At 35.5% G+C, this 18,381-nt stretch overlaps 1 protein-coding gene and 1 long non-coding RNA gene across 5 annotated transcripts in view; one reads left to right on the forward strand and one right to left on the reverse strand.

Moving 5' to 3' along the window:
- Positions 1-5,200: 5,200 nt before the first annotated feature.
- On the reverse strand, positions 5,201-7,203 carry LOC127848351 (uncharacterized). The gene is made up of 2 exons (XR_008034460.1): positions 7,142-7,203; positions 5,201-6,986 (listed from the first exon to the last, which is right to left on the reverse strand). It is a non-coding gene; the product is annotated as an uncharacterized LOC127848351 (long non-coding RNA).
- A 382-nt stretch (positions 7,204-7,585) lies between these two features.
- Positions 7,586-18,381, forward strand: part of LOC127848622 (uncharacterized) — a 44,361-nt gene continuing 33,565 nt past the window's right edge. For all 4 annotated transcript variants that reach the window (XR_008034602.1, XR_008034601.1, XR_008034603.1 and 1 more), the window contains exons 1-3: positions 7,586-7,751; positions 14,666-15,145; positions 15,530-15,742. Coding sequence is in view for 1 of the 4 variants with exons in the window: in XM_052381187.1 (XP_052237147.1) it covers positions 14,699-15,145; positions 15,530-15,742 (660 nt within the window). In the remaining 3 variants the exon portion in view is untranslated. The remainder of the gene's footprint in view (positions 7,752-14,665; positions 15,146-15,529; positions 15,743-18,381) is intronic.

Below are 18,381 nucleotides of genomic sequence, written 5' to 3' on the forward strand. Positions count from 1 at the left end.
GATATCTGTGAAAGAAGACTTTGCATAAACCTTTTGTTATTGTTAAGCACGGTCAGAAAATGCGAATATTTTTTTACTATACATTGTTATGGAAATTCGAGTTTTGATTAATGTCGCGAACATTCGTAATTCAATTTGAAATTGACGTCTTCGTGTCGACGCTAAATACGGGTGTCTAGTTTGAGAATCAGTATTACTTTATAATCATTCTATACACGTTTATACATAATTGAAATATTCAAAGCCTTGTGTAAATGTGAACGGACTGACTAGCTCAGCTTGTAATGTGCTGGATTACAGATTAGTGGCTCACGGGTCCCATTCCTGTTTCCGCCACTAATGCTCGATTGGTCATTGTCGGTTCGGGTACTACTTAAATGTAGTCGGGTTACTCTTTAGTATACTTAAATGTACCCCGGGTACGGTAAATATATTAACACGTACCCGATAATTCTAATGCTAAATTGGTTGTTGTCGTTCAGATTTTTCGGCGTAAGCTGTATTAAGCCAGCTTTTCACCCTGACTTGACCTTTGTAAGTATCCAATAATATGCAAATAAAATTTCCCGCGGCTAGGTACGAATGAATACACTTCATTTATTCCATTGGCTGATTTGAGTATAACACCAGAACATTGGAAACATATCCGCGTCTTTGTAACACTGTTTTACTGCATGAAACAATTTTATCTCTAATGAAAAGGCTCAATAGATAGAACAGTTTTACAATCAATTTTCGACAAAAATACAGTTTGTGCGTTCACCTTTTATTTTCAGAGAATTACCAGCGCAAAAGCGTTTATACTAAAGGCTATATTCTCATATTTAGTACTTACTTGCATTGCATTTCAACCCGCGGAAGTCAGAGTTTATATACAGTTCATCACCGGAGTTCGCAGAAGGGGTTGCGACCTTTTCATTGAAGGACAAAATTGGAATCTATGCTATTTTTGTCTGATGGAGTAAATAGTTCGTTTAGTCGCTTTATCAATATTTTAGGCACAGCTGTTGCCTTGGTCGAGTACAGTTGGCGTAAACAAGCCGTCATTCAGCAGCAGAATTGTTACCTAACTTTAATGCATTGCATTCCAATCCGCAAGGTATCAAGGTCAGTTTGCGGTCAGTTGCAGAAATCTTTATATAAACGCCGTCTCGTAAACTTTGTGCACTTGAAGTCTGTTTTGATCAGAAAGATACTAAATAAAGATATTCGGCAATATTATTGTGGTATGCCAATCATCGATTTTTAATATGTTTTCAACATTTGCATGATAAGGACCAATTTTGATCAAATTAATTAGAAATATTTATCCATTTTGACCAGTTTATTAAGCATGAGCACAATAATTCACTATACTATAATTATGGAATTAAATAAGATTCGAGTATTGCCGGCTGACCTATATGCACTCGTTTATTTTCATGTTTCTTGTGTTTTTCTATTCTGTAAATATAGACATCTGAGTAAAAATATCACATAAAGCAAAATAAGCCACGAAATCTGGCGCAACACCCCGTAATTGATTTGCTTGTGATGTAGCTAAGAACTGCGCAGAAAAAAGGCATCCGCTACTTTTTATCTCATAGAGATAACTTTTGATCGTTCATAAACATCGACCACAATCAACGCCGTATATCTTTTTTAAAGATATTTCTTGTTTAAATTAATTATGTTCATATTTATGTCAATATTTGTAAAATAGCCTCTATTTTATCAAAACTTCTGCTCAAAAAGCATGTTGAAGAAGTTTTTTTACAGAGAATTTTGATTCGTATTCCGTAGCGCGTTTTACAACACCGGATTTCGGGCGTGAATAATACGTGGGTACAGTCTAAATTGGCCGGGTACGTGATAGTATATTTTCCGTAGCAGGGGTACATTTAAGTATACTTAAGAGTATCCGGGGTACATTTAAGTGGTACCCGAGCGGACAATGACCAATCGAGCGCCACTAATCGTATATGAGGATGGTATATTATGTACGACTATCATTGTCCTACTTCTGAGTCAAGAAGGGCAGTTGTCAGTGACTAGAACAAGTATTAGCTATTAGTATGTGCATCAAGGGCAATTGTGATTATGTTTCATAACTGCCTTAATGTGACTGAAATTCTTACGAATCGACGTAAAATCCTTCTGAACAAACCAAGAAGTGCGTTCAATAAAATGTTTCTTCCGGCATCGAGTCATAAAATATCTTGCCATCCAAAATAATACCTTCCGTTTAACATTTTGCATTTATATATAGACAAAACCTTCGCGAATATTTATATTGGTATGCCTAGCACATGGGTTTTCATTATTTCCTCTTATTAAGACCAATATGATTAAACGCTTAAAGTGTTAGTAATGATCATGACAAAACATGCTATACACACATCATCTAAGAATGCGAGTGTCCACATTCTTGCAAGTACAAATACGTGTATTTAACGTGTAGTGTCTCTGATCTCGTTTACGAAATTCAAAATGACCAAATCCGAAAGACTTGACCTCAATAACAAACGTTAAATACAACGTGTACCCCATCACAAAAATAATTTAAACCCGATGTCAATCCAAAACAACGTCAGAATTTAACACTCAATGGTGAAATAAGCGGAAGAAAACAATAGTATAATTATGACAATAGTTCGTGACAAATTGATTACATGTGCCATTTTAAGATAACCTTAACATTCATTGATGGGAATTATTTTTTCGTTCTAAGAAAGTATAATTGTTCTTGATTTGTATTTACCGATTACCCTATGACGACGAACTGCGTACACAAGGTGGTCACAAAAAGCTCTTCATTAATACGTTTTGCTCTGTTGATTTTTAAAGGTAATATAGTTACACGCTATAATGGGTTTGCAAAGATAACATTCTGAGTTGTATCAATATAAACCCATAAATGTGTCCTTTACAATGGCACATCGAATTTTGAAAGACTAGTATAATTTTAGACATGAATCTGTCCTCTTCCGATAATTACAATCCACCAGGTACCTTCTCGAAACTTTTAAGGAAGTAAACTTTGCCTAAATACAAGCACCTCGGAAAACAGGCTTTCGTGATATGCAACCAATACCATATAATATTTACTTGTCCGTCCATTATGGCCAGAAAATACGGTATCCCGTAGGGTGCACTTTTTACGACCGGCATTAATTTTTGTCTATGAAATTATTAAAAGTGGTTTGTCGACTATATCTAATAAAACGTGACATCCAAGCGAACTGTTGACATAAGATCTAATGCCCGGGTGAGCTCGTGTCTGTGTCAGAAACCAGGTGGGCGAGTTTCTATCAGGGCCGGTAAAAATGCGACAGCACTTATGTCGAGGATGTTAAAATATATCTATCCCTGAAAAGCACGAGTTTAGAAAAACCCACTAATTACCCCGTACAAACAACGCTGGTCCATTAAATTAACCAACAAGATAAGTATTGATGCACAGCATCAAAGGGCGTCGGGAATTTCAGTGTAAAAGGCACTCAATGAAGTTACATGGAACGATTTTTTTCTACTGTAAATATTAATATATTGGCCGATTATTTTAAACAAAAAAGAAAAAGATACTGGTATAACCATTATCTATGATTTTGTGTTATAACTCCCAAATAATCATTATCTATGATGTTGTGTTATAACCCCCAATTAGCCATTATCTTTGATTTTGTGTTGTAACCCCCAAATATTTCATAGTTCATTTTATTTACATTGGTTTCCTTTTTTTACTGGCATCCGTGTGCAGTTTTCATTAATGGAACAGATCTGTGTAGGCTTAAAAAATCTGCTTCATCTTGTAAGCGTAATTTTATATTTTTAGGGGAGATGATTCTGAACTTATTCTTACGTTGCTCATTTACGATAGGGGTTGAGTACTCATTGATATAAAAACACTGTAAAAGTTTTAATGTGTTTACGACGCCCCCCCCCCATCCACCCTCTCACACATATATTTTATGGGCATAATAAAGACAAAATATGGTTACAATAAAACAGCACATTTATTTAAACTAAAATGTCTACAGCAAAACAAAAAGTTAACATAGAACACAAATACAATAATTTGATTCTACTGGGGCTCGAACCTTTGGCCTCTCACATGTGAAGCGTGCGTGTAACCACTACACTACGGAACCGCTTGAAAAAATCACCTTCTAACTAAGATATTAATAAGTGACTGTAGTGTAACGGTTATCAATAAAGCAATAAACCGTGTAATCGCTGTCGTCTTGTAAAATTGAAGAAAATACGCGTTAACCAAAACACGAACAGTAAAAGTCTGCGCTATTGTTAGAAAAACCACAAAATAAATATATTTTGATTATGTTTTGTTTTTATACAAAGCCAGAAAGTTTCACCGGTTCGCGTTTTTTCCATGTCCCTGTGATCTTTTATTATTGCCCAGTCCCTGTGATCAGTTATTAATTAAAAGAATTAGCTTTGCATTATTGGCAATAAATGTTGTAGTAAATGTAATAGGCACAAACGCAGTACTTATTTACACTAATTTACACAAAAAATCGATCACCACTATGCAAGATATGCTGACAACTAAATATATACATTGATCCGTAAAATAAGTTCTCCTCCCATAAGCGAAAAAAACGTATTACATACGAGTCGCCGCACTTCAGTGCGACGCCAATGATAGCTTACTTTAAATTATAACGGTTGATACGGTGTGTGATTTTGAAAGGATTCTAAATGGGTCATGTTTATTTGTACCAGCAATTTAGTGGGTTTTCCAACAAAGTTGCTTTTTCCGGGATACATATATTGTGGGAATGGTTTTGCTCGCCCCTAAATTGTAGACGAGTGAGCGAATGTCCGAATGAGCTTTTGTATTTCTGTTGAATTAGCCATCCTCACTGTTACCGATTTATTGATATTAGAAAAAGTGAAATGCCCGGGGTATTCTTATGATCACTTCTTTGTTATCAATTCGGGATGAGAATACAGTTGGAAACCAATGCAAACAAGATAATTATTCTCCTAGTGCATCCCATGCCCTCCAACCAGGTTAATAAAGCGTTATAATTTAGCAATAAATTGTCAACTGCGAAACTGTAATATCCATGAACCTTTAATACTCTTCCATCCGCAGTGATTGCGTACGTTAAGCAATAATGATCTTAATAATGCATTGCTGCACATTAAAAATGTAGTGGGTGTGGGATTTGGGGCACATCATTCAATCAAAGCCGTGGAGGTTTAATTGTATTTATTGACGCTGACCAATATAGCCATGACGGAAAAGACCTACACAAAACAATGACAATAGTTTACAAACAGAACAAAACAAACGATACTACGAAATATGAATTAAACGAACTTCACATTAATTAAACTAATTCACACACATTTCATAATGCAACAATACACAATGTTCAATAAATGTAAACTGTTTAACTCACCAGGTTGGAATAAAACAACGACTATGGACTTGTGTCCACTAGACGGTCTTGGCAAATCCAAGCGTGGTCAGTAATTTCATAATGAAATAAACAGGTACATTTGAATAACCAATGAAAATCTGGCATAGGATCAATTCTAAATAACGATTGGACATGGCCACAATTGCACGAGCTTTCATGGGTGAACGAACGCTGGCGAGAGAACGAAATTCCCACAAAGAAGTAAATGTATGTTATGTAAAAAGGGAGATAAGAAATTGACCTTACTACACAGTTCCCCTGTTCTTCTAAATGTCTCCAGACATTTTAAAATATAAGTCATTCAAAAAACATTTAAATCGAAAAATTGATCTTTTGAAAATGTTTAAGTAAAATGCAGCACATAACATTACAAATTGATTTTGAAGTTACACACTAAGTGTTACTTACTTAAAGAAAATGCAAACACCAATCTATTACTTGCAAAATTGACAAGATTAACCATGATGTCAATTTAAAAAAATAAAACACAAAGCTGCACATTTTGGTAATGTATATAAACTTATAGAAATTTACAATGACAAGATGTCAAAGACTAAAAAACAACACTATTTTTGCAAGAATTAATGAAATACTTCATAATTGCCAAAATATTTCATCAATGAAAATAGTTCTAGTATTACTACATATAACAATGGAGTAAAAGTAGGCAATACTGCAAATTTGCTATTGCATGCCGGTTTTAATTTGTAATTTAACCTTTAAGGCAAGTGCATGAAATCTAGCGGTCACGGCAACATATTACAAAACTATTATAAACCGTGAACTGAAAATTATTTACACAATTGAACTTCGCTACAAACGTTTCTTAAATGCTTGGAGAAAATTATAATGTTTAAAATTAATACAATATTTTCAAAGACTGCAATAACACCGAACTGAAAAACAGGACGTGTTTGCGTACGTAATGTTTACATTTGATAGCAAAGGAACTATTTTTGTGCATATACGCACATGCAATAAGTAGTGCGCCATAAATATTAAAATAAAAGTAGTTGATACAATAGACATACTTGATCAATCCAACCGCACATGTTTAAGGGAACAAATGTACATTAACACATCCACAAACAAAACGTCTACAGAGCACAGTTACATGAATTAATCGTGAAGAGATTCACAATAAAAAGTACAAAAGACACGTGGTGTAAACAAAACGTCACTGAAAAACACGCGGATTTCTCTTACGAGAAAGTGCATAACTAATACACAATCCACCTGTCCTTTCCGAAAGTACTGCGGGTCCTGCGAAACGGTCCTGGGAGCTGGACGGAAGTCAACGCGCCTCTTTGGGGTTGTCGTGCTCCCGAATCCAGCACCGCTCCGACAGCGTGGGCCCGTTCTCAACGAACGTGGTACCAACCTCGCCGCCCCACGGGAACCTGGTCCAGCCGCCAACCGGTCCTTCCGTCGCACGTCTGTCCCCCGTTGGGCGCCATTTGTAGTGGGTGTGGGATTTGGGGCACATCTTTCAATCAAAGCCGTGGAGGTTTAATTGTATTTATTGACGCTGACCAATATAGCCATGACGGAAAAGACCTACACAAAACAATGACAATATTTTACAAACAGAACAAAACAAACGAAACTACGAAATATGAATTAAACGAAATTCACATTAACTTAACTAATTGACACACATTTCATAATGCAACTATACACAATGTTCAATAAATGAAAACTGTTTAACTCACCAGGTTGGAATAAAACAACGACTATGGACTTGCGTCCGCTAGACGGTCTTGGCAATTGCAAGCGTAGTCAGTAATTTCATAATGAAATCAACAGGTACATTTGAATAACCAATGAAAATCTGGCATAGGATCAATTCTAAATAACGATTGGACATGACCACAATTGCACGAGCTTTCATGGGTGAACGAACACTGGCGAGAGGACGAAATTCCCACAAAGAAGTAAATGTATGTTATGTAAAAAGGGAGATAAGAAATTGACCCTACTACACAAAAGAACAGTTATAGTGCATCAAGGATGGAAAAACACCTAACATTTTCTGAAAATAAAGTTCGATTATGAGTAATTGTCGTTTGAAATTGAATAACTGATAAAGATGTACGATAATTGCAATACACAATAACAATCGTTTTTCGAACATTATTAATGGTAGATTGTAACCCTATATTACAGTATGGTTGCACATTTTGATGATTCATTTCCCCCAAATTGGCTTTATTATATTGTTTGGATTATTTTACGATAACCAGGTGATTCAAATAGCTGCTGTAAAGCTCCTGCTTGACTGTGCAATAAGCAATATCGTTATACAGGCATGATCAAAGAGATGTAAGTTGTTCCATCCATTTGATTGTGTATTAAGTTAATTTGTTTTGTTCCTTAATTTTCTTACCCTGGAACTAGTTCTTCTTGAATGCTCTGAGCTTTTATGAGTACATACGTACAGCTCAGAGCCAGAGGGTCAATATATCTGGGAGTTGTATTATTGTAACGTTAACCTATGCATGCACCTTTAGAAAATGTTTCAACACTATTCTTGTTGACATTTTTATGTTTAAATTTGAACAGTGTAAGTATTTGAAAAGCGTTATTGACTTGACTTACATAATGATGATAGTATTACATCACAAATAACGATGTGCAAAAGATTCGTGTCCTGCAACCTAACCAATAGCGACTCTTTAAGTCAAGCAACATTTCTTCTTTTTTCGAAAGAAATCTAATATGGTGGATAGAGCATCAGGGTTCTCAATGAGAGCCAGCCGCCGGCCAAATCGGCCCTTTGAAATCAGATTTTGGCCAGTTGAAAATCACTCAGATTTGGAAAATCGGCAATTTACTTTTCGAAATTTGCGTGTCTTTTCTGTAATTTGGCTCTTATTTGCTATTAAGCAAAGACGTCGCTTCATTATCTCCCTTAACGCATTACAACAACAACAATGAAAAGGCACAAAATTTGGAATCGGTTAAAAAGCAGTTAAATATTTTGACGTTCTGGTCATCACATGTTGAGTTAAAATTTTACAAAAGTACTAAAGAGCTTTTTCCATTTATCTTTTGTAAATTAAAAAAGCTAAAATTCATAAAATGCCAGGGTTTTTTTTTGGCTTGTGGTGGAAGGGGCTTTATTAGCCCTTATGTGGGCGAAACTTTTGGGAAAAATTGTGCGCATGGGAATTTTCGCGGCGTTCCCCTTTTTGGGGGATTTGTTTACTTACTCTCTCATTATTACAATACATTTGTACATATTTGCACTATATTCATTGTTTTTTTCATAATTTATCACGTTTTGCAAGATTAAATTGAAATAGAATTGAGATATTATAATCATGAGACACATCTTTCTATAAAAAAAAAAAAAAAAAAAAAAAAAAAAAAAAATTTAGGGGGAATTTTTAGTTCTGAAAGGGGAAAAAACCAGCCTAGTTTGGTGGGGGAAGACACCAATATTCGGCGTCTGTTATATAAGGTAAAAAACCCCTGAATGCACACATAAATGCTCCAATTTAAGTGCCTAGTTGATCACTAAAATAGCCATAAAATGGCCCAAAATGCAGGAAAAAAATCAAGTGCTCAATTTAAAAATTTTCAGGGGGAGCATGACTCCTGGACCTCCCTAGAAGGCCTATTGGTTTCACATTTGGGCCGGTTGGCTCAAAGTTATTGAGAACACTGGAACATACAAAAGAAAAACAAAGTTAAGTAAATAAAAAGCCATTACATGTATTTCTTGCTCAGGGCTCCGCAAATCCACACACCCCAGATATCGGGATATTTTTTTCTCTGATGGGATTACTGCCCCATAGATGAAAACAACAATGGGCACTTATAAACTTGAATGGGCACTTTGCAAAAATGAATTGGCGCTTCTCAAGATTTATTTCGGGTAAAAATTACAAACAATACAATTATAGGTAAATCAGCGTCAGTAAAATTGCGACTCCATCAAATTTATTTGCGAGTCTATGACGCAACTATATTGATTAACATGTTAATTATATTAAACAAAGCCGATATTATAGAAGATAACAAAGTATTGCCTTGCAATTTGAAATAGTAGTATAAATAATCCAATAAAAAACTGCCATTATTTACAATATATGTGTTTTGGAATTTTGTAAACACTGGCGTCCGCCATAGTAAGGAACTATACAGAAAGTTTGTAAAGCGGAACTAATCGGTATATCTCTGAAAATGATTGATAAATGTATTCGTCGTTTCAATGATTAGGGCAGAGTAATTTCGGCAAATCGGAACTCAACTTGCGTAAAACACTTGCTTAGTTAACCATTAAACTCCACCTCCGTTCTCTGCAAAAGTTTGGAAGGCGGATCAGCTATGCACGTGCTATTATTTAATTGGGCCGATTGCCTTGGAGGAACAAACACACGGTTGATTGGGCATGTTGAATGCTAGACAAAGGAAACCGATTATGTCGGCGAGAAACTTGTTGCTTTATTGCTACAGACAGGAAGCGGCTTTCCTTTGATGATGTCAAACTTTCAATTCACACAGAGTGCAAATTTACGGAAGACTAACTGACTCTTTGTTTGCAATTCCAGTAAAAAAACAACACTTGCTAACATTAAACTTTGGATTAAATTATAAAAATAAAGCAAAAGCGAAGTTGAAAAATATGATTAAATTAATTCGCGTCAGTTCAAATAAGACGTTTTGCTTTGTAAATCAACGAGTTTTCATGACAACAACAACTTAAACAAATATTTCCGTGACAACGCTGGGATCGATCTACTTTGATTTTTTTTTCATGAAAGATCTCATAAGTCTGGTAAGAGCAAACAAATAATTTGTGTAAGAGTAGTTTATCTAATATAAGATTTATGCAACGGGCATCGCATTGCCCAATGGTGCGCATCGAATTACGGAAATGATGCACACTTTTGTTTTAATGAGAAAGAACGCACCGTGCACCTTTATCCCGATTTCTGCACCCGCTTGTAATTACAAGTAGAAATCGGCTTCGGACAAGTGAATATTCTGGCAGCGCTCTTCCTGCAGGGCAAGTGGCATTTCTGGCCGAAAAGATTAAAATTTCAACTTTTAGCATATCTTTACCAAACAAAACAACCTTTAATCGGCGATTAAAAATTAACGGGGTGTTGATTATTGCACTCTGCGCTAAAATAAGTGACATTAACAAATTATAGCGTAAAATAAACAGTGCTTTATCCTTTGTCTCAATAAAAAGCGCGCGAAAATTATGCAGACATGTAGAACGTCGCATGGAAAGTGTGGGTGTATTTTGTATTGTATAAAACCATGGAAAATCATGTCGGGCGATTTATGCGTTTTCATTGGAAAAAACCTGCCCGATTGGAGTTATTTCATCACATCTTTAAATAGTCACAAATGCAAAAATTTATTTGATACTTTAGAAAAATGGCAAATGTTTATGTTTCTTGAATTTCTTGAGCACTTTAATCGAAAATATTTTCCAGATATTTACCATTAGAAAATCACAATAAAACATATTTGTTACTGATTTATTGCATTTTAAGGTAGCGCACCTCTAATGGGCACATATCCAAATATAATCTAAGTAATTATTTTCTTAATCAGCATCATTTCACTGAACTACATGCAAATTTGTAGGTAGGCTTTCCATGCTTTTTAAAAAAATATACCGATTTTTTCAAAACCACCCCCACGCTCGGCTTTTGGCCAGTTTATTTTCACCCCTGGGGTATATAAAAGTTCCATAATTCATTCTAATTTCCAAATATGGGCATGCAGTTGGTGTGTACAGATGCTGTAAAGGTGTTTAAATATCTTGGACGAGTTCAAAATCAATGCCGGTTGGTTGAAAAACATGGCTGCCAGGGGGCTGGGCATTTTTCCTTATATGGCTATAGTAAAACCTTGTTAACACTCTAGAGGCCATATTTATTTTCCGATCTTCGTGAAACTTGGTCAGAAGATTTGTCTTAATAATATCTTGTTATCTAGGTGAGCGACTTTTGGGCTTTCAGGCCCTCTTGTTTCAATAAATTGCAGGGCAAGTACGTATTTCAGCAGGGCAAGTGAACATTCTTAGCTACTTGCCCTGCAGGGCAAGTTGCTGAAAACAAAATTGTCGAGCCCTGTTGCTTTAATGGTACCATTTGCATGAGTTTGTGTTTTAGACAGGTAAATGTAAAAGTTTTTGCAGTATCCTTGTTCCTTAACCCTTGTAGTGGTGAATAAATTTTGCACCTTTGGTCAAAAGACGGCTCATTGCAACTCTCAGCAACCCTTTGGGTTATAAAGCTGAGAGCTGAATTATTGCAACTTATGTCAGCAGTATATATGGTGTTCCACAAAAATAAAACCAATACTGAATAAGATAAAGAATTTTACACCAGCCAGGGATGTGGAAATATGATAATTCTCTATTTTTTTCATTGACAAGTGAAACTGAAAAAACAAGTGTCCGCATTCTCCACAAAACTCTCTTGTCCAAACCAGCATTTTTCATCACTACTTTTGGAATGGTGCCGGTACCAGGACTTTTCATCAGGAAATTAGGAAAAGGCCCTAGTCTTTCAAATTGGGAATTTCATGCGCGATAACTGCTCATTTTGGGAAGGCCTTGTTTTTGAAAGTTTTTTAAACAGGGTCTTTTTCATTGTGCAGACGTATTAAAAGACACATTGTGGTGCATTCTTAATAAAATCATATGAGAGCTCATTGCTTTCAATTTGGGAGATGCCCAATATGTCTACGTAAAAAAAAAGACCTTATTTTCAATTGGGAAGGGGCCAAAAAAAATATCAGGGTGAAAAACCCTGGGTACCGGCCAAATTGGGAAAATTAGCGGCGTTTTCATCCAGATTAGGTAATTTATTAATTATGCTGAAAACTTAACTTGTAAAAACTTGAGTGTCGATGAAACTTAGCTATAAACAACATCTGACAACCATGCACTGGACTCAACATTTGATACATACTCCCCAATTTTAAAAGTCATAATTGTATACAAGTGCAATTGATAATCAGAACTGGTAATTCGTCTGGCTGTGTTCATTTACACTGAAATTGGTTACAAAGTAATACTACTGAACGCTTAGTATAAGAGTATGGCTCCATGGCAATGAAGATGGGAACGATTGTGGATCAGCTATGCGTGAATAACCCAGTGTCGCTATCAATTTCAGTTGTTTTGTGGCATTGCTATACCTACCACACTCATCCTTATGGTGTACTCCTCCACACAAAAATTGGGGCTAGTTACTTAGTAGACTGATGATGGCAACTCGGTGTTATCCTCGTGGAAATTGTCAAATCATTTATTTCGACAAGTTAAGCCATTTAACAATTATACTTTATTTAAATACCTAAAACTGTATAGGTTTTGATGCATTCTCTTGTGACCATAATTAAATTTGTAGTCCGAAACACGCTTTTTATGCCTCCGATAGGGCGGCATATAGCAGTTGAACTGTCCGTCAGTCAGTCAGTATGTCAGTCTGTCCGTCCATCAGAAAAAAACTTTAACTATGGCCATAACTTTTGCAATATTGAAGGTAGCAACTTGATATTTGGCGTGCATGTGTATCTCATGAAGCTGCACATTTTGAGTTGTAGAAGTTCAAGGTCAAGGTCATCCTTCAAGGTCTAAGGTCCAAAAAAATTTTATTTTAAAGTGGGGGCATTATTATTAAATTATTATTTATAAAATTATTTCAATGCAGTAGGGGGCATTGTGTTTCTGACAAACACATTTCTTGTTAATTTTAATGTTAATGCCATGTTATCAAATTCTCGCTTCAAATAAACAGTGCACAAGCCATGTATATTTTGTGTATACTGTTCATTCTTTGTTCTGATAAAAAGCTTGCGAAACATATGCTTCTTACGTAAAATGTCATGTTTCCACATGGAAAGCGTGGGTGTATTGGATTTTTGTATAAAAACTAAGTAGCGTAGAGACCATTAAAATATTTTAATTTTTGTTAAAACTTTTGTTGCTCATTTTAACTTAATTATATGGCAAATGATTTTGAATAAGAATTTCCTCAAAATTGATTTCAATCGAACAAACTTTATCGTTACGGTTTTTAGATTATTCATTATTGAATCAGTTAGTATACTGTAGACAGTACTGAGTAAACAGAATTTCCAGACAAAACTGGATAAAGTGTTGGTTGTTGTGAAAACACGCTTAGCAGGTATATTGACCTATTGTGTAGACTGCAATGTTTTGACAAAAGGGATTAACATGTGCGTATGGAACTCGTCGCTGATTTTTTTGTGAATTGGAATTTTTTTGTAAATTGGGAATTTGTTATTTAAGTATTGAGAAAAATGGTCTCATTGGGAATGGTTCCGTTTTACGGTACCAGCTTTATATAGAGGAAAAACGCTGGTCCAAACACCTATCAAGAATTGTGTACATATATTCAAGGGACAGCATATGAAAAAGTTTCTTTTTTTTTTCCTTTTTGAACTAGTGCTCTTTAAATTAGTTTGACTGTTTAAACTTGTTCATTAATATCATCATTATGACATCTCGTTTTTAAATATAATATTTTGTGAAGAATGTTTCATTATTTTATAGAGAAGGAACAGTATATGTAATTTGTCTGATCAAATTAATACTCATTATATTTCCTAAACTCTTAAAAAACTGAAATGGATAAATAAGTTGGCTTTCTAACACATCAAATCTTTTGATATGTATTAGCTTGGCATTTTCGGAGAAAACCTGAGGTATTGTCATAGCCAGCTCGTTGTGTCGTCCGCCGTCCGCGTTGTGCTAAAACCTTAACATTTTGTAAAGGTTTTGAACATTGGCTCTAAAATCAAATTGCTTCCACCTACAACTTTGAAACTTCATATGTAGATGCACCTTGATGAGGTCTACACACCACACCCATTTTTGGCTCACTAGGTCAAAGGTCAAGGTCACTATGACCTTTAAAAAATCAAAAAATCTGACAAGCTTTAATTTATTCAAAACTGCACCCGTAGCTGAGCGTGGCACCCGTTATGCGGTGCTCTTGTTTTTTTATTGTCGCGCACTACGATAAATTTTGAGAATGATGTATTGTAATTGGAGGCTGTTTTCACCAGTCCTGGGGTTATTTTAGCTTCTTTCCTGTGACATTTACCTCAAAGTGGAACTACATTACAAATTGTGGATATGTTTTGATTTAGACTTCAGTAAAGTCATTTAATTTTTTAGTAATCCTGATTATGTTTCCAAAAGTATTGTTTTTCCAATAGTGATTGGTTTATTTTAGGTGAAATGCCTCACACCTCATGGATGATGCAAGATGACTGAGTCAGCTGGTATATCCTTTTTGGCACCCATTGTCTGTCTGCTCCATTTAATTGCTTCAGTGGCATCCATACCATGTTACCATGGTAATACAACATCAGTGTGCGTGGTTGTTGAGACGCCAGTTTGCATGACAGCTGAGGTGACTTTCAACTATACATCCCAAGTGTTTACCAACAGCACGTACAACCAGTCGGTAATACAGGAGCAGCTGAAGTACTGGGAACATTTGAGACTGGTTCCCGAGTGCTGGAAGCTTATTCAACCCTTTCTGTGCTCAGTCTACCTGCCCAAATGTGAAAATGACAAACAAGAGGTTGAGCGACCAAACAAAGAGTTGTGTGAACGGGTGAAAACCCCGTGCGAAGTGGTAAAGAGATACACTGGAAAGTGGCCGTGGTTTTTAGACTGTGATCAATGGTTCTATGCAGAAAGTTGTGGGGTAAATTTAAGTTTTCACCATAAGTTATTTATCTTGTTAATTAAATTTGAAGTCAAGAATAAGATTTGCAAATGTTTTGTGAATGCTTTTGAGATAGTTTTAATCATTAACTCAGAAGAGTTTCACTCTTTGTATGTCAATAAGTCTAGAAGACGCAGCATGGCCAGGGGTATGGGGGGGGGGGGGGGGTAAAAGGGAGCAGGGCTGAGGGCTAAGCAGCCTTCTATTTGGCTTTAGATATTTTTATAAGCTTGACAGCCTGCTGTATCAAGCTGCAAAATGTACTAGTAAAGAGCTAATGGGCGTTTTTGATCACAATGAATGTTTATTTAATAAAATGTTAATTTAATCACTGCCTTTAACTTGTTCCCACGTTTGTTCCAGCAAACCTTCTATGAGACCACAACATTCAACACGGAAGGTGAATGCAGTGGTCCCCTCACAAAGACTGACAATGAGGCCATATGGTATGACAAAATCAAGGGGTGTGGTCAGCAATGTGAGAGCGCCCTCTACACTACATCGGAACACAGAGTTGCCTACATTCTGATCGCTATCATGGCAGCTGTGTGCCTTCTCTGCTCCATTTTTACGCTGGTAGGTTAGGGAGTTGTCTGGAGCCATTGCTGCAAAATTCAAGTTTATGTTTCAGGTTAAAAAATTGATAATATGTTTCAGGTTAAAAAATTGATCAAAGTACGAGTGATTTAATTTTTGGATATGTGACTAGCATGAAAGCATTGAACCTATTTTTAAGTTTGTTATGATCCAGCGAGAGACTTTTTTAATAAAGTGTACATACTTTACTCGTGCAAGTTTTCATTAAATTCTAAAGCTACATGTAAAGAGATACATTGTATTCTCTAAAGGTCTGTGGGCTTATGTAAGAAGTTAAGAAAAATATTTTGGACAGAAAATATTTAAGAGAAAATGGTTGGCATGTTTTGAAATATGATTGGCATGTTTTGAAAAACAATAGCAATTTTAGGTACAACCATACATGTATACACTTTTTGCTTTATCAATTTCTAGAATACAGTGTAGTATAGTATTAATAAAGGTGGTTGGTAATTTTGATATTTTACTAAGAGAAACGGATGTCATTTATTATTAAAAAAATACTAACAATTTTGCATGCTTAACTTGTAGTTGTATACAAACATTTAACAGTGCTTCTAAAAACTGTACTAACATACATGTACTATCCTGCCATTACACAAATTTGGTGAAGATTACATAAGCCTTGCTGATTCAACACAAGTTTGTGGATGACAATCCCTTCCAATATTTGTCCAAGCTTTAAGCCGCCATTGGTTGTCGGAGAAAAAAATGAAATAAAGGCATATAATTAGTGGCTATCATTAAATTCTTATTATAACCTTTTTATTTTAGCTCAACTGCAGCCAAAGTCTAAAGCTTATTAACCCTTTGCATGCTGGGAAATTTATTGTCTGCTAAAATGTCTTCTGCTGAATTTTTAAAATTAGCATTTTCTTCGATTTTTTTCAAAGAATACTATCAGAATAGCAAACAGTTTGGATCCCAATGAGACGCCACGTTCTCTGGCGTCTCATCTGGATCCAAACTGTTTGCAAAGGCCTTCAAAATTCAGTTCCAGCACTGAAAGGGTTAAAACACTGTCTGATCCTTTTCCTAGGTAGAACTACATGTGTAGTACTTGGTGTCTTTGGGTAAGATCTAAACAATGCTGCCACAGTGATGATCCAACCTGTGACCTCTTGGTCTCCAAGAGAAAACTATATCCACTATGCCATGGCGACAACCTACAGTTAAAAATAAATAAATGTCAATTTGAAATATTTCTACCAGAAAATGTAAAATTTTCTCAACTTTCATTTCAGATTTCTATTTGATAAGAGATAATAAAAGTGTGTGTTTTTTTCGCTAGATTTATTTTACTGGAATGGTTTTGACAATATGTAAATGACCCATATTTCCAGATCATCCTTGTACACCATGCTCATTATTTAAGAGGGCTTGAAGTTCTGCCATACTTCAGTTTGGTTTCCCTGTAGTCATGTAAAACAGTAACAATTTGAAGCAAACTAATACTTATCATAATATTGCTTGAAAATGTATGTTTATTTTGTGAATAGATGTGTTTAATATAGATATTCGCATACTAACCTGCCTTTTTTGCTTGCTTTGTTATTAAACAGCTGCCTGCAGGGTAAGTTATGTATACATATTCACCCATGTATGTCTAACCTGTTGGTTTTCTGTGCTAACTGACTTTAAAGGAACAGGGTTTTTGTTTCATTTTAAAACAACAATTTTTTTGTTGATGATAGGAATATGGAATTTGAGTTATCTGTTCTTGGTTTTATTCTGGTGAAGGGTTCCGTGTCACTGTTGCTGTTTACAATCAGGGTTTACATATAAGCATAATTGTGGGTCTAATTAAACTCAAAATTTGTTTTTTGGGGACTTTCATGTATGCCAGCCATGGAAGAACAGAATGGAGAAAGCATATTAGAAGTATTCCCACCTGAAAAAGAAGAAAAAGAACAGACCTTAACCCTTTCCCCCATAAGAAGTGAAAATGGCTTTTGCAACCAGCATAAAATCAGAACAGACTGCGAGTAACTCACAGTCTGTTCAAGATTTATGCTGTTTGCTGCTCATTAGTAACTAAGGATTGGAAATGAAGCCTTTAAGCTTGAATTTAGTAAGAAAGGACTTTAACTAAATTTAACTTTCAGAGGGACTACAAATGTGTCAATATTCGTATCTAAGTGGTTTAACCCTTTTTTTTAAGGGTTTAACAAAACTTTCATTTAATTTTTTTTTCTGAAATGCTCAAGATTTCTTTTCTAATATCAGGCCTGTGAACAGAATAGCAAACAGTTTGGATCCTGATGAGACGCCACGTTCTGTGGCGTCTCATCTGGATCCAAACTGTTTGCAAAGGCCTTCAAAATTCGGTTCCCGCACTGAAAGGGTTAAGCAGAGTTGCAATGCTGTGCCTGAATTTCCAAATCAGGAACACCCATGTACCCGAATTTCCAATTTCATGTAGTATTATTATCTCCGTGTGCTTGCTTTAGCTCTGGTAAATTAATTCAGGACACATTAAATTAAGAAAAACAAAATGAACCCATTGCCAACTGTGGGTATATGCCCCCTGTTCCTTAGCCAAAGCCTGGATAAAAGTCTGATAGTGTAAACCCTGTTTTTTTATTTGTCTTTCAATCTTTTCAAATTACTAGATCACT

This window comes from Dreissena polymorpha, chromosome 10, assembly GCF_020536995.1.
Source record: "Dreissena polymorpha isolate Duluth1 chromosome 10, UMN_Dpol_1.0, whole genome shotgun sequence".
NCBI lineage: Eukaryota > Metazoa > Mollusca > Bivalvia > Myida > Dreissenidae > Dreissena > Dreissena polymorpha.